Genomic DNA, 25,548 nt, shown 5'->3' on the forward strand with positions numbered 1-25,548 from the left:
GTGTTCAAGGCCCGGCTGGACAGAGCCTTGGGTAGCATGGATTAGTGGGAGGTGTCCCTGTCCATGGCAGGGGGGTTGGAACTAGATGATCTTGAGGTCTTTTCCAACCCTAACTATTCTATGATTCTATGACCCCTGCGCACAAGCACTGAGCTGTAGTAATGATCCCCCTCACTTTCTCTTCCAGTCCAGCCAATAATGGCTTCACAATGAAGCATCTCCCAGACGTAGGAGGTTACAGCACTCTGGAGAGCCCTGATTGCTCCAGGAAGATGGGAAGGTCCCAACCCTATGGCAAATGCTCCCCTCCAACACCATCCCCTTCTCCTCTTCCAGTCCTCATTTAAAAGCCACCAGCCACTACCTCTGAAATGGTTCTACCTTCACAGGGGCTGAGCACCCATGCAGCCACATGTTGAACCCAGAGCCCTCCAGCTGGGGATGTTTCCAAATAATACTAAATATATAATTTATACTACATATACTAAATAATGGCTAAAAGACTTAAGTCCTTAATTTCTGAGTTGCCCCAGCATACCTTTCAGGCTTGCACCTTGCCTTTTGTTGCACAAAGATGCCTGACTCAAATCAGGAGACCAGGAGAACCACCACCCAGCACATACTTCCATAAGGCATTCAAATATGATCTGGAATAGGCGGGGTGGAGGGGAAGCACACTGTGCTTGTGGAACTCATGTGTGTCATCCCTGCTGTGAGCTTTTATGGGCAAAGACCCAAGTCCCATGTGCCTGGTGAGCCAGAGAACAGCTCTACTCACACCCAGTGCTGAAGAGAATTGATGCAGCCTTGACTTCAGAAGGAGTCAGGAGAAGACACATGGCATGGGCACCGTTAGGATGCAGCCCCCCTGCCACCTCATACAAGATGTGTATTTCTATCACTTTTGAGGCTCAGTCTTGGGGAAAAAGAAAAAAACCCTAAAAAATAGCCCCAGAGGTTCTGTTGGAGAAAAACAAAATTGAAAACTATTTTTCTTTTCAGTTCTGAAGAACTGATGTTTTTTCTTGCTTCATTTTGATAATTCATTATATACTTTTGGTTTTTTCCACCCTTATCTTCTGACGCTACTGCGTACCTGTTCCCTGGAAACCAGAACTAGTATCACAGAATCATAGAGTGGTTTGGGTTAAAAGGGGCTTCCAGATCATCCAGTTCCAACCCCCTCTCTGCCATGGGCAGGGACACCTCACACCGGACGAAGATGCTCAAAGCTCCATACAACCTGATCTTGAACACTGCCAGGGATGGGGCAGCCATCTGAGCCAGTGCCTCACCACCCTGACAGTAAAGAGTTTCTTCCTAATGTCTCATCTAAATCTCCCCTCTGTCACTTTAAAGCCATTCCCCTTTGTTCTTTCACTAAATGCCCTTATAAAAGTCCCTCTCCAGATTTCTTGTAGGCCTGCTTTAGGTACTGGAAGGCTGGTACAAGGCCTCCTGGAGCCTTCTCTTCTCCAGGCTGAACAAACCCAACTCTCTCAGGCTGTCAATTCATTTCTCACTAGGATGTACAACCTGCTCCAGCACAGGAGATCCAAAATCCCCACCCCCCCCCCACCCCAGTTGAGTGCACAGTGAAACCCTAGGCCTGCCAAATACACAGATTTTTCCAAGAGTGGGAACAATTCATTTGAACAAAGAATAGGATTTTGAAGAATAAAACCAACTTCCTGCAGGCTAGGTGTGAAAAGTCACCTGACTCTCTGCCTGATGAAGCTGAGGCTGAGTCATCCTCCATTCTCCAGCAAAGGCACAGAATTACCTACCGGAATTCTTAGAAAAGAAGGATAAAAAGGTACTATTTTATTTTTCAGACTGGTATGAGCTCAAAAATTGATTCGGCTTCTTGCATTCTAACATCTGTAATTAGAGTAATTTTAAAGCAATCGAGTATTTTTAACCCCCCTAAAATACATTTAAAAAGCAATACAGGAAAAAAAAATCAAAACCCACCACAGAAGAGTCACCATTTTCACTCCACAAATATATCTGTCTTCATGTGTGTGTACAGAGTACATAATTAACACCCACACCAGGAAAAGAAAAGCAACTCCGGCCTTTGCTTATATAAATACCAACAGTTCAAAGGAGCAGTTCAGCGTGGGATTTTCAGCCTTTTGGAGACTGATGTTTTGTGCAAGAAGTAAAAATGTGCTTCTCATCTCGCATGTTCCTTTTGGAAAAGGATTTTTCATTCTTATATTGGACCACATGCAAAACCTACCTTGCACTACAGCACATTATGGAGGAAACCTGCTGGACTAGGTACTTTCAAACTGCGTCAGCAAAAATTAACAATGGAGGAAAAGCCTCTTTCCCCAAATACGAGTTAATCCTCATTCCTTTATGAGCTTAGACACATCTATCTGTACAACAACTTCCTTCAGGCATCCAGGAAAAAGAAAAGGCAGGGAATGTAAGCAGAACAGTATTGCTGCGCTCTCTCTGCACGACCGGCTGATGATGGCTGCTCACATAGAGAATTCAGCAGACACCCGAAGGGGCCATACCACACTGACAGGGACAAAGGGCCTTCTTCGGCTTAAAAGCTCCATCTGGCAGCATTTCTGCTGGAGATGTCAGCTGGCAGCTCAGCACAGAGCCAGCAGCAGCCTCTGCACCTGCGAACTCTCCGCTTGCACAGGAGCTGCTCTGTTTTCTTCCAGCAGAAACTGCCTGACAGAGCTGGGGCTTGAGCATGGCAACACGAGAAAAGCGAGCGGCAAATCACACTTTCTGCAGCATTGTGTCGCTTACCTGCGATGCAACATCATTTAGCTCAGTCCCCAAGATTCTAATAGCATCCTTCCTTGGGTGGTATGGCTGCAGAAGCGGTGATGTCATGGGGAGGAAGCAGTAACAATCATGTGACTGTATCCTCCCTCTATAGGGTATCTGATAGGAGACGCGGCCAGAGGCAGCCGGACCAGTCTGTAATCCTGCAGGATTAAACTCCAAGCCTCTTTCCCCTGCCCTCCCTATTCGGTCACCCTCAGAACACAGGCTGCTTCCCCCCGCCCCTAACCTGAGCTAATTATTTTCAAAAGGGTTTGTGGGTTGTTCTGCTAGAGCGGTAACAATCACATTTTTCACACGGAAAAAGCACCGTAAGCGTGCTGTGTGCAACCCAGGAGTTATTCCTGTTGACTCTGCAGCAACACCCAGGCGTCAGATGTTCTTTCATCTCTATGAAATACGTAATCGCAGCAGCTTGGGAACAAGACAAGCCATGATTTCACCATCCCTTGCATTTTTCCTTCTCCCAGGGCTTCATTTCAAGCTTATCCAGACTGACTTCCCTCCATCTTCTGCATCATATTCAAGCTTCACAAGCTTAACTCAAAGGTTTAATTTCTGTTACCTTCACTTTGCCCCACCATCTATCCATCACTTCTGCCTTTTTTTTCAATGCAGCTGTCACGGCTTAAAAGATCCTCTCCTATATGCCAGCCTACTTTTCAGAATTTATGCAGAAGATTTCCCACTGAATACTTAAAAACTAGGACATCCCAAAATCTTTTAATAAAATAAAAACATAAAGAAAAATAAATAAATAATAATAAAAAAATTTAAACCAGGCAATTAGCCTGATCCCCATTTTGGTTAACTGAACATTACATTTCAGAACCATATTTTGGGGGGATTTTGCGGGTTGTTGGTTAAGAATTTTTTTTATACTCTGCAACATATGTGAGTTCTGCAAAAAACTAAAGATTTCTAAACTTCTGACGTACAAATGTTGTACAAGTCACTAGAATAGCATTCCGCAAGGCATAGGTTATAACTGCACTTTGTGAAGATCATGTACATGTTTGTACCTGTGCAATGTGTTTTATTTCAGAACATTCACCTTCCCACCCATTTTCCCTTATTTGGAGCAGTCTGGTTTTATCCTTAAGGGCATCCAGGCATCTGCTTTGTATTACGGAGGAGATGCAATGGCTAGGAAGCGGGAGACCTTGCAAAAGCACCCATGAAAATATCCCTGGGTGACTGAAGGCACACACATGACTTCCACTCACTCTAGAGGTTGAGGAATGCAGTTCTGAAGACCTTTTTGCCCCACTGTGTCTGAGCAGGTATTTATGGGTGCAGTAAGAAGGCAGCCTAGCCCAGCAAAGCAGACCAGTTGATTCGGGGTGTCCAAAATCTTTTTTCAGAATACCTACACAGCTTGCCCAAATCCTGTCTGTAAGCTGAAAACCTCCTGTACACAAGCAACACATTGGATTTTATTGTGACATCTGAACACTGAGCTTGCTTCACCTGAAGTTCTCACACCTTTCCGGAGTGAGGAACATGCCTTCAGGGAAAAAAATCTGATCTGGACATGACAGTTCCTCACCACTCAGAGCTGTAAGAGCCCCAGGCCTATTATAATAACCATGAAGTGTGGAAAAGTGAGAGAAGTCCCAACTTCCTGCCAGTGACTGTTCTACGTGCCCATTAAAATCAGTATTAATAACCCAACTTCTGGGGCAGGAGTTAAACAACCACTGAGCACTTCTTAGATTTTATTTTCTCGATAATGTGTCTGCAATTTTCCTTAATCAGTTTATGAGAGGAAAACATGGAAAACAGCAAGCAGCATTTAACTGGTCAGACACAAACACCTGAGCCTGGAACTTCTGTGCCACAAAACGCACACGTAACAAAAAACACCATGCCCAAGGCACAGAATAGCAATTTTAGCACTAACCAAATGAGCACAGGGGTTTCAATTCCCAATTTTTCTCCTGAATAGACTTCCCTAAAGTCATTTCCTAATTTTTCCTTGTCTATTACCAGAGCTGACCCCAATTGAGTCTCCTGCTAAACATGTATTTTTACTTGGATTGTCTAACTGAAAACAAATTAAAATTTTCTCTATAGAAAATGTGATTCTGTAACCTAGATATGTATGTTAAAATTTAAGACATTATTAGAAATCATAGGAAACCAGAAACAGCTCCTAAGAAGTTTTTAACTCCAAGAATACTGAGATTTTCCAAAGTGCAAGCAAATCACTTAACTGACATTTAGAGATTCCAAAACCAATCAACTTTAATGTTTGGTATTTTCTTCCAATGATACCCAGTCAGCTGCGCGGTCTCAGGACAGAGATAACACTCTTCCCATGATCTTTTGGAAAAGATTGTTCTTGCTTTTGCTAGCCTGTAATTTCTCAAATCTCTCTGTAAATACATTTTTCCTCCTCTCAAAGATGTATGACTATAATTAAAAAGGAGACTGCAGTCAAAATGAGCTGTAAAGCGCCTTCTTCCCTAGGAATTCCAACTTCAGTTTTGCATCCAGTGAAAACAAAATACATGGTTCATCTAATTAAAAAAGAAAAAAAATATTGCTCCTTTTATACAGCACTTACCTTTAAGTCTTGCAAAGTGTTTACAAGAACTGCAGCAAAAAATACATGTAAGACTTCATTCTTATAACAGAAACCCCACACTGACGTACCCATTATAGCTTTTGTTGTTGATCCTGATGGTAGCGAGACATGGACGATTGGTATTCAAACTACTATTTCTAGCTGACTGTTTAAAAATAACCTAAACTTGGTCATACCCTTAACGCCTTGCAAATACTGCGCAGAGGCAGGAGTCACATGTCAGTACTGCAATTTTGCCTGTGCTCCTGCAGCTTAGGGTTGTAGAGAGAAACTGGGAAACTGCCTTTCTGTAATTACACAGGTTTAACATTTCCAGCTGCAGTAAAGTTCAGCCTAAAAAAATTAACCAGTATTCTTTTGAGTGGCTTCCACTTTGGAATTAGTCATAGGTAAGATATTAGAGAAATAACGTCAACTTACTTTCAATACAAACCTACAAACTCTAGGTAGGTAAAGAAGGCAGTTCAACTTGTTGTAAGTGGAGCAACGTATGAATTCCAGGAATATTCAACTCTGAGCCTCTGATACAGCTGTCAGCTTATCACAAGCGATAAGCAAATGGAAAAACATACCTGCCATTCCTTACACTCTGCATCCCTTTCAGGTCTTCAGTGTAAACTCTAGTATCTCTGATTTCACATGTGTCCTCTTTTATTTGAAAAGTCATTACATTAACCTAAATGACAGAGTTATTCAAAATACAAAATTTCTTTACAAAAGCATCATGAATGTGGCAAGTATAAACTATTCAAAAAATGTCTTATACTTTGACATATAACAAAAATCTGTTTATGGCAAATTATTTTATTTTGTAGAAGAAATACTTTCAAATAATACAAAAATGACACAATCATACAGAACTGTGACAAAAGAGAGATGAATACTGAATATGATAACTCATTACCACATCAAGACAGAACTCATTACAGCAGTCAGAATAACAGACCCACAAGATACACTGACAACATCTCACAGCGGTCATTATTTAAACACACCAGCTGAAACCCCTGCCAGAGAGGCCACTAGATATTGCCCCTGAGTTATACAGGTACAGACTAATTTAGGGAGGAAGAGAGATCCCTATGCTAACCCTGCTCAAAGTGGGCCTAATGCGACCAGGATGCTCCAGGATATGTGTCCAGTGAAGTCCTCAACCCCTCTGTGGACAAAGAGCTTCACCTCCCTGGGCAATCTCTTCCAGTATCTGACCACCCTCAAGGGACACATGGTGGTGGCTGTTCTTAATACACACTTCTGCAAGTGTCCCTGCATGGTAACTTTTGATAAACACTACTATGTACGGGCCTCCACTGAAAATGAGATGTGAAATTCTGACAAACTGTTCAAGGAATGAGCACTGAAAAGCTTGCTGTCCCCTAGCCTTTCACCCCAATACTATAAATTTCTTACATGATTTGTTTTTTATCTGCATCGTTTCTGAGTATGTCTAGTTGTGCCCAAGGAACCCAATATACGCCCACTGAAGCTTACTGGCAAAAACAGACTTCAGGATGGTTAGCCTGATAAATGCTAAATATACTCTAATTTTACGTATATCGCTATACGATCTAATCACTTTGATGCCTGCAATGATCATAGGCCATACTAGGGAACAGGGAATACTACCTTAAAGGTCTGTGGTAATCATCCTCATTGACTAATGATTTAGGTTTACAATCTTTTCCCCTATTACTTTTTGCCTCAGCTTAAACAAGTAAAAACAACTCAGTTTCACTTTCAGGTTTTCCTGATCTTTGACAGGTAACAGAGTATAAGCTCTTGAATCCCGCAAAAAACACAGACTTACAAAATACTTGAAAATATTCTGGTTGTTTCTGGTAAGCACATTTAGGCTTTGGCTGTTGTTGCTTTCATTTCCTGACATACAAAAATCTGGAACCAATTCAACCTTTACTTCAATGAAGAGACAGCGGGATCTTCCTTTTAGGAGATTCCAGCAAGTTGCAAAACCAGTCTTGTGTTGGGCACCTCTCTTTATAGGTAACATATAATTAGAAAAATATGAGGAACTCTATTATAGTAGCTTAGTAAAGAAGTATTTTTACATACTTGCAGGATGCAAGGACACAAAACTGGCATTCTCGGGAATTTAGGGTGACAGTCTTTCACTAAAATGTTCACAAGTAAAAATATTTCCTACTGGATTTTAGCTGGTCCAACTAGCAATCAAGTGAGCTGTACCTTCCAGAATTATACACTTTCCTCCTGGAAAGTGGCACTGTTCAAAAGAACTTCCATGCAGTAACCCCAAAATACATCCTTCAGGATGAACACGTGTTTAACACCCTTCCTTGAAGCAGCTGCTTTCTGGAATCAGCACATATGTATTTCCTGAATCAGCTCATAATCTTTAAAATTGAGACATTACGATCATATTCCTTTAGTGGCCTTTCCACACAGCTAGCTCACATTGCTCTTTTAACTCCCTTTCCATTAAACAGCAAGACAAAGACTTGTCACCCTTTTCCTTCCTCCGTTTAAACTGAGAATCTAGTTAAGAATATAAAGATACTTTAGACACAACTGAAATGAAAACAATCTATTAGTGCACAGTAAGAACATGCAAATGAATTCTGCAATGTTTAACATCACTTCTAATCAGTGTTAAAGGCATTGCAGGTGTAGTATTTTGCTATAACACAGACAGTGCTAAAGGATACAATGTACATAATAAGCTACAGATAATAAAGCTGAAAAAAGTGACAATTTTAGAACATAGTATTTCCATTTCAGGTATCAGAAACAAAACCAGCTCAATGGTTCCATTCTACTGTATGACAAATACTGAAGAACAAAATTTCAGTCTTAAAATACATCTTAAAGTAGGTATTTTCCTTCAAGGAAAAAAGGCACTATAAATAAATTACACTACAGTGAATTTGCCTGAACTCACTTTGTTTCTGTCTTCCAGCCTTTAAGTCAAATAAAACAGCATAAAAACTGTACACGCTCTTAACAGGATAGTCGATCTTTTATAAAATAAGTTGTCTTCAGAGATGTCAGTTTCACAACAAGGAAAAACCAAGCCTTGTTGCAGTCGCTATTATAAAATATATATGTATATATATTTATATATATGGTTTTGTTTACTTTTACTTTTTTTACTTTTTTTATTTTTTACAAAACGTGTATATTAGCTTTTGCACAATTTTTTATTTTTTTTTTAAGAAACTTGGCTAATCTAATAACTTCATTAAAATAAAAGCGATAAATACTTCATGTTTACAATGCAACATGTCATACATCATCAGCTGGCAGAGGAGGTATGTTAATCCTTGGTCTTGTAAAAAAAGCTATCTTCTCTCTGTGATCAAAACAAGATAAAAAGGAAGCAAGTCAAATACATGCCTACATTTTTCTACCCCCAAGAACATGGTTTCTTTACTCTAGTTAATGGTTAGTATTTGTTCCTTACATAATGAACTAATGGGTTATTTGAGTACAAGAAACATACAAAAACTACTGAACCTCACTGTATACTTCTGGCAACATTCTGCTGAACACAATTACTATTTTTGAAAATTAGGTGGAAGCTTTATACAACTCATCTAACATCTGTCATAGCCGACTGTAAAAAGGTTTCACAGGACAAGCCCTGAATGAACCCCTTCTGCAATGCAAAGTTCATTTTGCGATAATGCTTACCACAAAAAAAAAAAAAAAAAAAAAAAAAAGAGAAAAAAAAGGCATTCAGTCATCTTTTTGCTTCTTTATTGAGCAAACAGTAGATGCTGCAAAGCAAGTGTCATAAGAAATAGATGTGTGAATAAAAAGGGCAAGAATTTGAACAAGAGATACAGCTCTTCCTTCATTATCTCCATTTCATTTTATTCAGTTCCACAGCTTTTTATATCTCAGTAGACAAACCACCAAATGTACCAGAAACATAAGATGTAAAAGCAATCCTAAAATTTCTATTCCTCTTACTTCCTTCCCCACCTTTGTGAAAAAGCCTTTCCAATAATTCCGGGGGGGAGGGGGGGAAGTACATTAAAGGTCAGACAGCATTTTCATTTCACTTAAGTATTCCGTATTAAAAAAATAATCTAAAAATCTAAACACTGGATGAAATAGTAACATGATGTAACACGGTAGCTGAGCTGTCCTTCATATCTATGCTGCACTAATATTTTATTACTGTCACTCTTCCAGTAAGAATTATAAAAAATTTAATGCTTAAGTAATAAAGTCTTCGTGTGAAATGAATATTGTTCACCAATGCCACTTCTACACAAAATAAACAGTCATAAAAAACAACCCCAAACATAAAGCTAAGAGAAAATACATACTGTGTGAACACACATGAAATAGGAAAAAAAGTCCAAAGAAAAGGCTTCTTGAGAGAAAGCTGGAATATCACTCATTTTTAGGGAGAGAGTGCTACTAGTAATATATATATATATATATATATATATATATGCATCACATTCAACAAAATATGCGCACAGGCTTGCACTGAAGAACTGATAAATCATGTGAACTTAATAGTGACTAGGCTAAGTCTATGGCTGCACTTGAAGACCCTTCTTTTTTTATTTATATCTCGTATGCTTTAGAATCATAACACTGCAATTTTACCTTACCTTTGTCTCTTTGCACTACAAATAATCCAAAGGAAACTCATGTGTCCAAATCAATATACAGTTAAAAATTACTAGCTATATAGAAAACACACAGAATTCAAGCTTAATGCTTCAGAAAGCTTTAACCACTCTAACAAAATGTTGCTTTGCTATTTCAGTGCACATTACCACTTACCTAAAAGTCTGCACCTGAATAGGCTCCTTCTGATTTTGCCCACGCAACTGGTATATTTCCTTTGATGCTTTCTTCAGCATCTTTTCAGCTGCTTGCTCTTGGTGATGTTCAAATTTGGTCTGTCTGGTCTGAAAATAAGAATATAAAGGTTAAAATGATCATGTGAATAAATAAAACACAAGAATTAATATCCAGGCTAAAATAATGGATTTTTTGCGCTCTCACCATAGTAAAACCACACAAATACATTGTCTGAAATAGCTCATCTATAAATTCAAAATGCTGACAGTGTTGTTTCATTTCCTAATGCACTTCAGGCATACATGTATTAAATTTCTGACATTTATTGCTAATAGATCTGCCAAACAAGACCTCAGAATAAATTTAGGCTCACTCTTCCTCTCTGATAATCCAATGACAAATTCTGTTTGTTGTGCACTTTTTGTCACTTTTTGCCTATAACTTCTTTCTCCAAGAACAGGGGGAGAAAAAAAAAAACACCAAACAACACATACTTAGGGAGCATTCCAAATACCTGTAAAAATTAAATATCTAATCAGCAATTACTTCTTTCAAAGATCCGAAGGAAATTATTAAAGTTCCAATAATAAATATCTTAAAAACCCCGAACTGAAACAAAAAGTGTCATTGACAAATAGTGTCATTCTCCAGTAACTGTCCTCAAATAAATACACGGTTTGGTAATAATTGATGCAGTTGTTACTAGTATTGTGCTAACTTCAAGACTATATAAGCAACATTCATTGTTTGAAGTTCTGTAAAAACAGCTCTTTAGACACCTTGTCACTATTAAGCAATTTTGAAATCAGTTTATGAACACGTTGAGTGCTCATCTCATGTCACCATACCTGCCTTTCTGCTTCCTTCAACAAGTTTCGGAATCGCTCATCCCGAAGGACCCAGTGGGGCAGATCTGTCTGCCCTCTGAGTTGGGCATCTTCCAGACGCTGTCTCAACTCTCTTAAAACACATATCTCCTCATTCAGCTGTCTCTGTCTAGTTCTGGATGCCTGGAGATCCAGCTCCAGGTCTAAGGATGTCCTTGCCATAAGCTCAGCCAAAGATGATCTGCAGGACTGCTGAGTTATTAGGATTCAAATAAAATGCACAATATATTACTTTCAACATGGTCTATCTTTAGCTATATAGAACATACATTTTCTGTACACTTCACACACAAAGACTTTCTTGACACAAAGTTTTGAAGACATTATTTATATCCCACAGTGAAATTCAGCTTACTAGCTGTAGGGCTTTTCTGTACCATACATAAACTTTTTCAACTAATGTTTCCTATTACCTCCTTTTACAGTCTCCTTTTGGCTTCTAACTATTTAACTAATTTATGATTATGAACTAATTTTTCATGTTATGATAACACAAGGGATACAATATGAAAAACTCAAAAGGAGTCATGATGTCAGAAAATACTGTACTGAGCAAGATTCCCTTTTTAAAGGGCTTTGTGCAATACTGATTTTAAGGTACATTCTGAATCAAAACTGGAGGCATGGTTGTCTGCTTGCCTACACCAGCAAGAAATTAACTTCTGCTGACCAGGCTAAACTGTATGCAGTTTTTATACAAGGCATTAATGCTTTACCTGCCCTCCTCTGCCCTCTTATTCGGCAGTGTGCAGGGTGACATGGGAGCAAGAGAACAAACTAACTTATTCATTCCTGAATAATTAGGCCTCAAATACTATAGCTTGCTAGGCTGCATGGAAGGGGAGCTGGATGTTTCGCATCACATTCACACACAGTTCTCTCAGCCTGCACCCTGCATCATAAAATTAGATTTTTAAGTAACAGGCTTTACATCTAAATCAATACTAATCCAGTCCCCGTTAAACTAAGTTTTGTTTACCACACCTCTTTTTCTCCTCCTCAATAATTGTTCACAACTATATTTCACTCTCTATGTTTCAGCTTAAAAAACCCAAACCAAACCCAAAAAGGTACTCCTCTCCTTATTACATTACAGAAGCCTTATACATTTCCAAAAAACTGCAGAATGTACCTGCAGACAACTAAAGCTCAGGTAGAAAAGTACCACTGCTCTAGCAACTTTGTGAAAAGCAAAAACAAGTTTCCAAAGTATACCTGCTTATACCGTAGAGTACGCCTCTCCAACGTGTTCCGGACAAAAGGGGATTTCCTTGGCAGAGTTGAACTGTCACTGTCACTGCGATACAGCTGATTAGAAAAGATATTGAAAAGATATTGCTTACAAGGTCATCTACATTAAGAAATTTATTTTTTTCTTTTGCTTTTGAGATTTATTTTTTTTAATTCACTGAAACTGTCTTGTTTTAAGCAACTGATTTTTTTTAGCTTTATTAAAAAATTATATATAATACTGCTCACGCTGTATAGTTACAATAATTTAAGAAAGTTAAAAACCATCAATGTTTTACAGCTAAGTTTCATCAAACATTCTATTACATATTCAGGACAACATGACCCCTCCAGAAAAAAACAGGGGAGAGAGCAGTTAAAGGCACTAATATTTCTTTCTAAAGCACTTACTATTGTGGACACAAACAATAGTCTTCCACTTTTCCCCCTCATCTCTAATTTTAAGTAAATTCAGATTAAGTGAGGATGTTTAACAATCTTTCCCTTCTTGCGCTACCTTTATTCTGGTGTGTGAGGGTGCTTTACTCAGATTCCCTATATAATAAACAGATATGGAATCCAGAAATCCAGCTGAAGAATGTGAAGGGTGCTCTGCATGCAGTGCAAATAAGAAAGCAAAAATTGGTTTAGGAACATGAGTAAAAGCTAAAAATCATTACTGTGCCTTTAAACGCAAGCTCTCAAAAGCTTATGAACGAGTACAAATAAAGCTATGTGCATTCCACCAGTATTGCAAATTTGTATTGATCTGCAATACAGTGAACCAGCTGCTTATAAGCCTTTTGTCATTGAACATAGCAACCAACTAAAATAAGCTTAGAAACTGTTGTGCTGATCCCTCAGTTACTTGAACCAATGCACCTGGGAATCCAAGATTCCACTGTAACTATGACTTTCATGTCAGCAACTAGTGTCATAACAGTATTCATGCAATAACCGTAAGATTATGCATTCAGTCCCCCATCCCAAAATCTTACATACCTGAAAGTTAAACATGGCTTCTAAACCAACTGTTTATATATTAGACAGCACTGTACCTCTGTAAAATCAATCACTATAGCTTAACATCTAAGGCTGTCAGGGAAAGAGCTTTTTATCTAATTTGCCACAGATTCTTAAAGTTTAAATGAAGTAAATTCAGGTTTAAACTCTTAAAAAGAACCAGGGAACCCCTTCCCCACTGCAACATTTAAATGCAATGGAAGATTATTCATTAGTATTAAAAAGCAGCATACGTTCCTTATAAACGTAAGATAAGAAATTATCAAAAAAGTACAGACTACTTGTATGGAGGCCCTTTCCCTCTCCTTCTTTTTAAGCCTTACTCACCCTGCAAACATATTGACTTCGTGCTCCAGGCGAGAAGGTCTGGGAACGAACAATAGTGCTGCTGCGAACAAAAGCAGAACCCCGTGGCCTGCGGCTAGTTCTCTCCTTTGGAAGAATAGCAACTTCTTCAGGAAACAGATCCTCAGTGTTAGTTTCCTTATCCACCTAAAATTTCAACGAAGGGAAAAAAAAAATATTTTTCCCTTATTTTCTCTCTCTCACCAAAAACAATCAGGCATTTCAACAATATCAAAAGCAAACAATTTGCCCTGCTAGGTTCAAGCTTTAATGAGCACTGAGAACTGAGGACGAATCACCTTATTTTTAAAGAGTTCTAGAACTAGGCCATTCAAAAGTGCAAGAATACCTTTCAGAAGCCTTTGCTGCAACAGTAAAAATTATCAGATGCATTTGTAACATGAATCATAGATACAGACTATAAGGACTGCATCTAGAATTAGCAATTGGGCATTAACCAAGCCACCACCGGATCTCCAGCCTCAACAGAAGAAAACAGAGCCACCTTCCTATAAGCAAGGTGACTTCTGAAGGAAACAACCACCTTAAAACTGGAGGAAGTCAAATGACAGAACCACAGAATGGTTTGGGTCAAAAGGCACTTAAAGATCATCTAGTTCCAACCTCCCCTGCCATGGGCAGGGACAGTTCTCACTAGGCCAGGCTGCTCAAAGCCACCTCCAACCTGGCCTTGAACACCTCCAGGGATGGGGCAGCCACAGCTCCTCTGGGCCACCTGTTCCAGTGCCTCACCATTCTCATAGTGAAGAATTAAAAGCTATTCCCCCTTGTACTATTATTACATGCCCTTGTAAAAAGTCCTTCTCCAGCTTTCTTGTAGGCCCCTTTGGGCAGTGGAAGGATAAGGAAAAGAAACTCAACAAAAAGGAACTGAGAGACTGTTGAAACAAAGAAAAAAGAACACTAAAATATTCAGAAATACAGACAACATATGCTACTCTAGCAAAGTTTCCAAACTTTTAAGATAATTCACTCCTCTGCAGGAGGTGTAATCTTCCCTAAAGGCAATACAAACAGCTTATGTTCCTCTGCTTCAATGGAAATATGCCGATTTCAGCTTGTTTGGGATTATTTTCAACGTCTCATGTCTTGAATACAAAAGATTTTAAATACATCACTTTCAGCACAATTGTTCTGAAAATTTCAGCTGTATATACTGTAACAGTGAAATGGCAATACAAGTCATAAAGCAGTAAGCTTCTTCACAATTCCTTCAAATTTTCGTATTTTTAAGAGCACTGGCATTCAATCATAGTATTTTCTGTTACAATTTCATGTCAACACAGACATTGATACAAATGCGTATTTACAGATTAAAGACCACAGTAAAACTAGCTTGCTTTTGATATAAAAAACCTAATTCTGCCAGAAATAATTAGAAAGCAAATAAAATACCCCCAGCCCTAAAGAGGGCATTTTTACCAACTTTAAAGGCACACCACTGTGATGAAGGCCGTGCTCACATAATGTTGTTAATGTGATTTCTGATTCTTTTCTGTCTTGATCAATTCAGACTCAAACTCAAGGAACAGCAGTAACACACTCTGTGTGTGCCAGCCAGCATTGTCTTCTCTCATTACCTTTAGTGGCAGAGGCTGCATTTTTCCAGAACTGTACTGGCCTGCTTGAGCTGCAAACGTGTGTCCAGCTAATGAATCCCCGCAAAATGGCTCTGGATAAGGAGGACTAGTCTGAGTACAATTACTGCATCCACTGTCAACAGATTCTGCTTGCCAACTCCTAAAATCAGAACATCACAAGAGTGTTGTAGGTATTAAAAAAAACCCATGCAGTTACGCATCATGTTTATATATTTCATTATCCAGAACAGTTTAAGAGTATTATTTCTCCAACAAAAATACAGAATTTTCGAAGGGAGAACATACCCAACTTGCATTTCTGTGATGCAGACAAGCAAACACATTTCATGCCAAAAAAAAAAAAGCAAACAAACTCCAAAACTCAAAAAAAAACATCTTCCCTAATTTCCTGAAAGTCTATGCTCTGGTCTTCCTAAAAAATACACAGAAAATAGTAACAAAAAGAACAACACAACTCATGTAACAAACTAGGAGTATTATTAAATGGTGAAACAGCATTGTAACAAACCCTGAAATAGCAAAGAGCTGTGCTGCATGCTCTCTCCATAAGCACTGCAATGCATTATTTGCTATTTTCCAGTGTCCACACAAAATTTATTTTTTAGTACAGTGCTGCTACAAACCCATTACAGTTACCTTCTTAGCAAAGTTTGTTTGATATAATGTTTTCACACTCCCCAAATTGCAAGCCCTCTAAACTCAGACAGCTACTTAAAGATGGTTTTCTCCTGTTTGCACATGATCACATAATAACAGAATTTTATACTCTTAACACTAACCAGAAGCAGATCTCGGAATAAGGACCTGCGGTTTCTCCTGCTGTATTTCAGACTATACCCACAGCCTAAATATAATTTGGATGTTTGGTGAGGTATTTAAACTATTTTTACCTTTCTGATATGGCTTCTGCCTGATCTTCCTTTCTTTCCATCTCCAGGATTTCCTCCTCTGTGTACTCCAGTTTCACTCTCTCTTCTGCTAACTCTCTCTCAACTGCTTCCAGCTGGGCAGTGGTCCTGGCTAATAGGGCTGTCACTGCATCCTGAAAAGTAAAACAGACTTCAAGTAAAACTGAGCAAAGTAACGTATTTCATGTATATCATTGAGAGAAACCAAAATAAAACCATGGCCTTTTTTTTTCAAGAAACATACAAGTAAACAAAATCTGTCCTGAATATTAATGATCAGAAAGTATGTGGTGTTCCATGTGTGCAACTTGTCGGAGAAACCAGGCAGACTTTATTTTTCTGTGCATCATCCAGCAAGCTAGGGCAGAAGACACCTCTGGCAGTCACCTAGTCTGATGTCCTGCCCAAAGCAGGGATAGCTTCATAGCTACATCCGGTTGCCCTGGGCCCAGCCAAGGGCGGAAAATATCTCCAAGGATGGAAACTGTATAGCCTTTCTTGACAACCTCTTGAAGTGTAGTGGCAGAAATTTTTAATACATTTTAATTAGTTGGACTGGAAGTGTACATACAAACATACACAGAATACAATTTCAGTCACCTGTCCAGACAAGATCTAGCTTTTAATTATTAAAATCCAGCTCTTGCCACAAGAGCCAAATTAAAGTATCACCTTCTGTGTACCTCAAAAACAAGCTGCACCTGAGATCAGATCGCAACCACTCACTAAGCAGGTCAAAGTAAACATCACTTTTTTCAGAGCCATACTGTTTTAACTGTAGTTACATTTCCAGAAGACTGGGGAATACTTTCTTCACACTGGTTTTTGTTCTTTGCTCTCTGGGGGTCCGAACCAGTGAAGATCTGAACAGTATACCAGTGAAGCTGCATCTCACCAGAACTCTCTGCATCAGTCAGGTTTATCCGAGCAATGCCCTGTAAAAAACAAGAATCATTGACCACAATAAGGTAAATATACTCTTGAAATGAGAAGGTGTCTATCTTGCAGTATATTTTAATTATAGTGTAAAACCTCCACTTTATCAAACATTAACAGCATCTCTTAAAAAGATACATTTTTTTCTGTTGTGTTATGATATCTAAGATACTGCATTTCTTGTCTCTTGTCAACTCCCAGGAAGGATCAGAGTAGATATTCAATTTTTTTAAGTTGAAAAATAAAATTTCCATGACTGATGTTGATATGTTAACATTTTATTAAACAACCTTAATTACATATCTGATTTCAAAATCTGCTTAAATTAATACTACCTTAACAGTATTACTTGAATCTGTGTTCCTCTGAGAGAACTATCTTCTGAGGTACCCTTCCATTCTCAGGTCCTCAGAGTCATGTTCCAGAGGGGAAAATACACGTTTTTCTGCCTATTTATACCATAAGGTAGTCAAATACGCCATAAAGACATTTTTCTGCCTTCCAGGCCATCCTTACATCTCCCTTACATCCTTACATTCAGGTGAAAAAAGGTTCAGTGGAGGCTTCCAACTAGAAGTACTCCCACATTAAAGAATCCCTACTCCATCCGACAACAGTCATGTTAATAAATTTCTGTGTGGTGACCTAAATGAAAAACAACTGTGAGCAAATCCATACTTATTTTTGGTTGTTTTTTGTTTTTTTAATCCATTCACTAGCTGGACCAAAACAAACAGCTGGATGCAATGATTCTAATTGTAAAGGCAGTAGGAAATGTATGTGGAAAAATCTGCTCAACTTCAAGCAGGTAAAGAAACAGTTAATTAGAAAAGCGTAACAAAAATCTTTGTATTGTTTTTCCAAGATTTTTGTTCCCTGGGGCTCTGTTTAAACAAGTGTATAAAGGATAATGGAGAAAAGTTTCTGGAAGCAGCAAAATAATGTCATATCAGGATACAACATGTTACTGAGATATTGGAGGTTACAGAGATGCTTTTTATATATATAACAGAGATGTCTTCTAATTATCTACTGGCTTTGACACAGGGTAATAAAGAAATGTGTCAAGTAAGTTACACTTTTGCATCAGAGCTGGAAAAGATATGCTGGGTTTAGCTTCAGAGGAGGAAGGTAAAGCTATTTTGCTGTCATCAATACTGGAAAAACCATATATTGACTTTAAGGATGTCTTGACACTGCCCTACAAGATTGCATTTATTAAGCAGTTAAGAACGCCAAAGAAGCTATTACTACAAAGTGAATCACTAAATGAGGAGAAAATCACCAACAAACCCTATTAATAATTATCAGTACTGAGCAGACTAATGAATATTTCACCTTCACCTCAAGATCTGGAGCTCGCTCAGAAGGATGAAGGCATCCAGGTGGGTCTGCTACCTGCCTGTCACATGCCTGTTCTGATGTATTTTTTAACAACTTGGATGGTGGAATAGTGAAAGCATTTATGAATCTCTCAGTGATGTCAAACAGAAGGATTGTGAAATTTATGAGGAAAGATCAGAATATAAAATTATGTTAAAAAATGGGACAGATGCTCTGAAATAAATAACAAAATAAAAAAAGAAAAGTTACACTCAAGAAGAATTCAAATAAATTAAGGCATAGGGAAGAATTGGTTTGTCAGGGCTGTAAAAGATCAGAAACTGGGAGTGAAACAGCAATGTCATGTGATCGCAAGAAAGGCAATCACGTTTCTTTGATGTTTTAACATGAGCCATATATGCTAATCACGGAAAATAACAACTCCCTTATTCTCAACATTGATGAGGCTAACAGGGAAGAAATAAGCCAACTTAATGAAGCAGTTTCAGAAAGCTGTAGGAAAACAGAAAAAGATCTTTCAGCAAGGCAGGGCACATGAATAAAAGTTTGAGTGAATGGAAAGACCATCCCACAAGTTTCGTAGATTTAGTTCTCTAAGTAAGTGAAGTTTAGAACTATTTGCCAGAATTTTTATTATTTTTTTTTCCATTCCTTGTTATGTAGAAATATTTCTGTAACTTGGGATAAAGTCCAACCTGGCTTCTGCATTTTGGAAAGCATTAAACTGGCACAATCTAATTGAAAAGAAAGCAGTCATCAAGAACTTCAGAGACGTATAGATGATGAAATAGATAGAAAAAAATGTAATCTCGGTGGAAGAGACTTTAAAAGACAGAGGCAATCACGACAGTTCCAGAGAGATGTAGCAAATGATTTTGCAATTTGAGAAAATGCTTATTTACATAATTCACATAATAAATTTATAGCAAGAGGGCAACAACATATTGTTTAAATATGTACTTCAATGCATCTACCTTAACAACCATTGCGTTGTTTCTCTCTTTTTAAGTAGCATCGTTAACTTACTCCTAGAGTATGTTACCACCTACTGTGAACAAAGACATTTCTGACAAAACTACACTAAGACTAAGAAAGAGAAAAAAAATCCTGCCAACACAACCTGAAGACCTATAATTTTTCTGCTAATTCAGTAGAAGCAGTTAAAATAAAAGCACCATCGAATTAGATGCATTTGTGTCAATATAAGGATGCTTTACAGTGAAATAGCTATTTTGCTTCCCAGAGGACGAGGATATACCAGTGTAAAGCATTTTACATCAATATATCAAGCTTGCTCTTGAGATGCTTTCTGTATTATGACATAGTGTAAAAAAGACAAAACTTTTACTGCAGACAAGACCTTAAGTCCACTTCTGCCAATGTTAACACCACTGTTAATATGAGACACTACCTAGTTTTAAAGGTGGACTAACAAACAAGCATTCTTGACCAGATTTGCTCAAATAAACACCTATTCTCCACAGTCCAGCATGACAGTAAGATGCCTGTACCTCTTAACTCCTTTGATAGGCTTAAAAAAATACCCCAACAAAGCATTTCACTAACCCTTTCAAACCCCTCACTGAAATAGCAGCCCATTCACTTCAAAACAGCCATGACATCATCCCCAAGACAGATTTATTCAAGCACATTTATATTTGCAATAGCTAAATGAAGCTAACACCACATGTAAAGTTAACACAGTTAATACGTGAAGCCTATTTAAACAATTGCCACATTTATTCGATGTATCTACATCAGATATATCTACATCAGATATATCTCGGTTTTAAGTGAAAGGCTGGTCTAACAGAAACCTGCTTGGATCACTATTATCCAGTAACAAAGTTATCATTGATATAACAGCAGTCTTCTTTGCCTGCTGTTACAGCTATATAGCATGAAAGGGTTTATATTTGTTACCTTTTTATTAGGAATTTTTTTAATAATACTGATTCATCATGTGTTACAGTGCCATAGAGAAATGGAAGTCTTGAGCACAATGTAGTCTAAAAGCTGTCAGATGAAGGTTTTGGGGAAAGGTTTCATTTTTTACATAATACTTTCCCTTCTTGCACCAAAATTTAGCAGTGACGGTCAATGGCAGCCTTGGCTGCAGTGACCATGAGATGGTGGAGTTTAGGATCCTGTGTGGGAGGAATAGAATACCTAGCAAAGCCACAGTTCTGGATTTCCGAAGGGCCAACTTTGGCCTCTTCAGTCAACTGCTAAGGGAAGTCTCATGGGAAAGTGTACTAGGCGGTAAAGGGGCTCAAGATAGTTGGTTAGCATTCAAGGACCGCTTCTTCCAAGCTCAGGATCGGAGCGTCCCAATGAGTAGGAAGTCAAGTAAGGGATCTAGGAGACCGGCGTGGTTAAACAAGGAGCTGCTGGGCAAACTCAAGTGGAAAAGGAGAATCTATGGATTATGGAAGGAGGGGCTGGCCGCTTGGGAGGAATATAGGACAGTTGTTAGAGGATGTAGGGAGGCAATTAGGACAGCTAAGGCCTCCTTGGAACTCAATCTTGCTAGTCGGGTTAAAGACAATAGAAAGGGCTTCTTCAAATACATAGCAAATAAAACTAACACAAGAGGCAATATAGGCCCACTGCTGAACGAAGTGGGTACCCTGGAGACAGAGGATATAAAGAAGGCAGAGGTGCTGAATGCCTTCTTTGCCTCTGTCTTTACTCCTGCAGACTCTCCCCGAGGGCCCCGGATTTCTATAGCCCCAGAAGGAGTCAGGACAAAGGAGGAGTTTGCTTTGGTAGATGAGGATTGGGTTAGGGATCAGCTATGCAAACTGGACATCTGTAAATCGATGGGTCCGGATGGAATGCACCCACGGATGCTGAGGGAGCTGGCGGAGGTCATTGCTAGGCCACTTTCCATCATCTTTGGTAAGTCGTGGGAAATGGGCGAGGTGCCTGAGGATTGGCGGATGGCAAAGGTCACACCAATCTATAAGAAGGGCAAGAAGGAGGACCCGGGTAATTATAGACCGGTCAGCCTTACCTCCATCCCTGGAAAGATGATGGAACAACTTATTCTTGACTCCATCACTAGGCATATCAAGGATGAGGGGGTCATTAAGAACAGCCAACATGGTTTTATGAGGGGGAAATCATGTATGACCAACCTTATAGCCTTCTATGAGGAAGTGACTAGGTGGAGGGATGATGGTAGAGCGGTAGATGTGGTTTTTCTTGATTTCAGTAAGGCATTTGATACTGTCTCCCACAGCATCCTCATAGATAAGCTGAGGAAGTGTGGGCTTGACGATCAAGTAGTGAGGTGGATCGAGAACTGGTTGAAAGGAAGAAGGCAGAGAGTTGTGGTCAATGGCGCAGAATCTAGCTGGAGGTCTGTGACTAGTGGAGTTCCTCAGGGGTCGGTGCTGGGACCGGTGCTGTTTAATATTTTCATCAATGACCTGGATGAGGGAACTGAGTGCACCCTCAGCAAGTTTGCTGATGACACAAAACTGGGAGGAGTGGCTGACACACCAGAGGACTGTGCTGCCATTCAGCGAGACCTGGACAGGCTGGAGAGTTGGGCGGGGAGAAACTTGATGAAATTTAACAAGGGCAAGTGTAGAGTCTTGCATCTGGGGAAGAACAACCCCATGTACCAGTACAGGTTGGGGGTTGACCTGCTGGAAAGTAGCGAAGGGGAAAGGGACCTGGGGGTCCTGGTGGATAGGAGGATGACCATGAGCCAGCAATGTGCTCTTGCGGCCAAGAAGGCAAATGGCATCTTAGGGTGCATTAGAAAGGGAGTGGTTAGTAGGTCAAGAGAGGTTCTCCTCCCCCTCTACTCAGCCTTGGTGAGGCCGCATCTGGAATATTGCGTCCAGTTCTGGGCCCCTCTGTTCAAGAAGGACAGGGAATTGCTTGAAGGAGTCCAGCGCAGAGCCACAAAGATGATTAAGGGAGTGGAACATCTCCCTTATGAGGAGAGGCTGAGGGAGCTGGGTCTCTTTAGCTTGGAGAAGAGGAGACTGAGGGGTGACCTCATCAATGTTTACAAATATGTGAAGGGTAGGTGTCAGGATGATGGAGCTAGGCTTTTTTCAGTGATATCCAGTGATAGGACAAGGGGCAATGGGTGTAAACTGGAACATAGGAAGTTCCACGTTAACATCAGGAAGAACTTCTTTACTGTAAGAGTGACAGAGCACTGGAACAGGTTGCCCAGGGGGGTTGTGGAGTCTCCTACACTGGAGATATTCAAGGCCTGCCTGGACAAGTTCCTGTGTGATGTACTGTAGGTTACCCTGCTCTTGCAGGGGGGTTGGACTAGATGATCTTTTTAGGTCCCTTCCAACCCTTGGGATTCTGTGATTCTGTGATTCTGTGACTTTTCAACTTTCCCCACAGCTGACATTTGTAAAAAAAAAAATGCATGAAATAAAAAGTTTACTCCTTATTTACGCTATGTCACAGCAATGCATGTAAACCTTATATCCATTATCAACATGCCTCTGCAATGTACGACATTGAAGCAGTATTAAAAGTAAATGCTCCAACCCTCAACCTCTGCTAATTCTGCCATTCTTTCCCAAGACTTTATGTAACCTAAATGCACATATTTCAACTTTCTAAAATCCCCACCTTTTTCATTAACAGACCTATACTTACATATGTGAACAGACACGTTATCATATATGTGTACCAGCAATCCTTACGAAAAAAAGTCTTTACTTTCTCTTTTTAATCTTAAAATTATTCTTCAAGTAACTTTACTTTCCCGTACCAAATGGTTTTTAAGAAAAAGGACCACTTACCAATAATTCTTCTTGTTGCTGATGGTCAACTGAACAGATATACAGCTGCAGTGATTTTAATCTCAAAACACTTGAATGCACGGGGATTTGGAAAACTTCATTAAATATTAACGGAGTTTGGAATTCCAAAGCTCTAGAGCAGTAAGTGGTTGGTGTGCCTGACTCAAGTGGTGGCAAATAAACTCTCACATGACTGGGAACAGCAAAATAGACAAATAGCACAATTCAGACAAAGAAAGCTATTTTGCATTTCTCAAAATCAAGCTAAGCAAAAACATCAATGCGACTTCTACTTTTAAGAATCAGCTCTGGGATCTCCTTATTACAGGAATTTACTTTGCATTCTTAACACGGACAATCTGCAAAGCTGGTTTGGAAATGCTATCTTTTTTATTTATTTATTTATTTATTTTATTTGGTTCTTAAGGAGAGGCACCAAGTGGCACTTGAGATGCCTTGAGGTATCCAAGGCATCTACACTGGTCTAGCAAATACAACACAGGATCTATGGGAGAGCTACAGCCTTCCCCTGAGCAGCAGCAGCTGGAGGCCAGGTGCTATGCTATGCTATTTCAAATGGAAACACATGCCTACATTTAGGCTATTGAATTGCTCTGTAAGTGTCACTGATCCATTTCTTCCTTCCACCCACTAAGCATACCTTCCTCTCCCCCTCCCCTTAAGAAACTCAGCACAAAAGGATGGCAAAAGAAATCTGCAATCACTGCATCCATCTGCCATGCTAAGAAAACCCCAAAGCTAAATACATGGTACCATCTCATTTCAGACTCCAAAACACCTAAAAAACAAAACAAATAAAATCCACAACCATTTTAATCTGACAGAAGGTAGCAGAGCTACTTGAGAAGTGTTCCCATGTTCTCCGTCCTGACTGCTTGTCCAGCACCGCAATAACCTGCTTTCTGCAATAGCCTCCCTTGTCCCAGCAAACAGCTTCCTGCAACTGTGTTGTGAACTAGATTAGAAAACTTGTCTGAGCTATCAAAAACCTCCCCAAAACCTCAAGATTAAAAAAAAAAAAAAAAGCCAAACAAACCCAACCCAACTCAGAGGCTCACTCAAGTTGTCTACATGGCTGCATGAACTCTTACAGCAGCAGAGACGGGTTGACACTGACATCCAAATAAATGGCTAAAGGACAACTGGAAGAGCTCAGTATGATGGAGTTGCAGCACTGGAGTGTGGAGCATCAGTCAGCTAAACAGTTTCACATGCTGTAAAAAGGGAATGATCAAACTCCTCTGCTGCAGGTAACCTTCCCCCTGCTGCCCCCAATAACTGATTCAATGAACATACAGCTGCATGGAGTTCATTAAACTGCCTAAAAGCTTTTTCTTGTTTTGTAAGATAAAGCTTTTTGAATACTCAAACCAGCTGACCTATGCTACAGCCACGCAGCAGTTTTTTTGATTCTCAGTTAACTAAGAAGGATGAACGGCCTTTTTCAGAGTCACTTAGAACTTGTCATCAAGCAATTGGACATCTAACAAACCCTCTAGAGTTTGAGGACCCTCTTGAGGTCCTTTCCAACCCTAACTATTCTATGATTCTATGATTTCTTTTCTTTGGTGACTCCACTCAGATGATGCTTCTTTCTTTTCCTCATCACAAGGCAACATGGCTGAGTATAACTCAACACTTTTTTCCCCTATCACATTCCCTTGCACTCACACTGAAAACTGAAAAGACCAACACTAATGCACTAACCTACAGGAAGAATTTCCACCTGAAGTTTTCAGGGTTAGAGAGATTAAGCGTTCTCAAAGATCAACTCATTCAGTGAGATGTATGTCAAACTAACAAATCCCACAGAATGACTTATTTTACAATGCAACAATGTTATCATACTTCCATTTTCCACAGTTAATAACCAACCTCTCCCAGAGATAAAGATCAACAATTTTCATGTGTTGAATTTCTTTAAAATATGTTAAGATACATATCAGTAGATAAAATGGCGTTTTACGGCAACATTACCATTGTTTAAGAAACATTTATTAGAATAAACTAAGCAATGTTCTACATAACATAACATGGAATTTGAAAAAAAAAAAATAACACAGGCTGCTATGGGCTAAAAAAAAATAAAATAAAAAAAATCAATTGTTTGTACTGATTCTCAGCTAGTATTTGTCTAAAATTATATTCAGAGGGTGTTTCAAAGATAATTCAAGGATAGCTGTAATGGCCACAAATGTCTGCAAACTCTCCTGTGCATAATAAACACATAAGAACATG

General features: G+C 39.2%; 2 protein-coding genes across 8 annotated transcripts in view; both read right to left on the bottom strand.

Annotated features, from left to right (window-relative positions):
- Positions 1–5,400, bottom strand: part of CLCN4 (chloride voltage-gated channel 4) — a 45,470-nt gene extending 40,070 nt beyond the window's left edge. For 3 of the 4 annotated variants that reach the window (XM_065677464.1, XM_065677462.1, XM_065677465.1), the window contains exon 1: positions 2,779–2,915. The gene's annotated coding sequence lies outside the window, so the exon portion shown is untranslated. Of the gene's footprint in view, positions 1–2,778; positions 2,916–5,386 lie in introns of those variants that run through there. The other variant, XM_065677463.1, reaches the window with a different exon arrangement.
- Positions 5,401–6,195: 795 nt separating this feature from the next.
- The window catches only part of WWC3 (WWC family member 3), a 105,335-nt gene continuing 85,982 nt past the window's right edge, over positions 6,196–25,548 (bottom strand). For 2 of the 4 annotated variants that reach the window (XM_065677469.1, XM_065677468.1), the window contains exons 15-23: positions 23,290–23,482; positions 16,990–17,157; positions 16,205–16,356; positions 15,294–15,453; positions 13,675–13,839; positions 12,310–12,402; positions 11,056–11,286; positions 10,187–10,314; positions 6,196–8,732 (exon numbers count right to left, since the gene is read on the bottom strand). In XM_065677469.1, the coding sequence (XP_065533541.1) occupies positions 8,666–8,732; positions 10,187–10,314; positions 11,056–11,286; positions 12,310–12,402; positions 13,675–13,839; positions 15,294–15,453; positions 16,205–16,356; positions 16,990–17,157; positions 23,290–23,482 (1,357 nt within the window). In that variant the 3' untranslated portion in view covers positions 6,196–8,665. The remainder of the gene's footprint in view (positions 8,733–10,186; positions 10,315–11,055; positions 11,287–12,309; positions 12,403–13,674; positions 13,840–15,293; positions 15,454–16,204; positions 16,357–16,989; positions 17,158–23,289; positions 23,483–25,548) is intronic. The other 2 variants (XM_065677467.1, XM_065677466.1) reach the window with 2 other exon arrangements.

Source organism: Lathamus discolor, chromosome 4, assembly GCF_037157495.1.
Source record: "Lathamus discolor isolate bLatDis1 chromosome 4, bLatDis1.hap1, whole genome shotgun sequence".
NCBI lineage: Eukaryota > Metazoa > Chordata > Aves > Psittaciformes > Psittacidae > Lathamus > Lathamus discolor.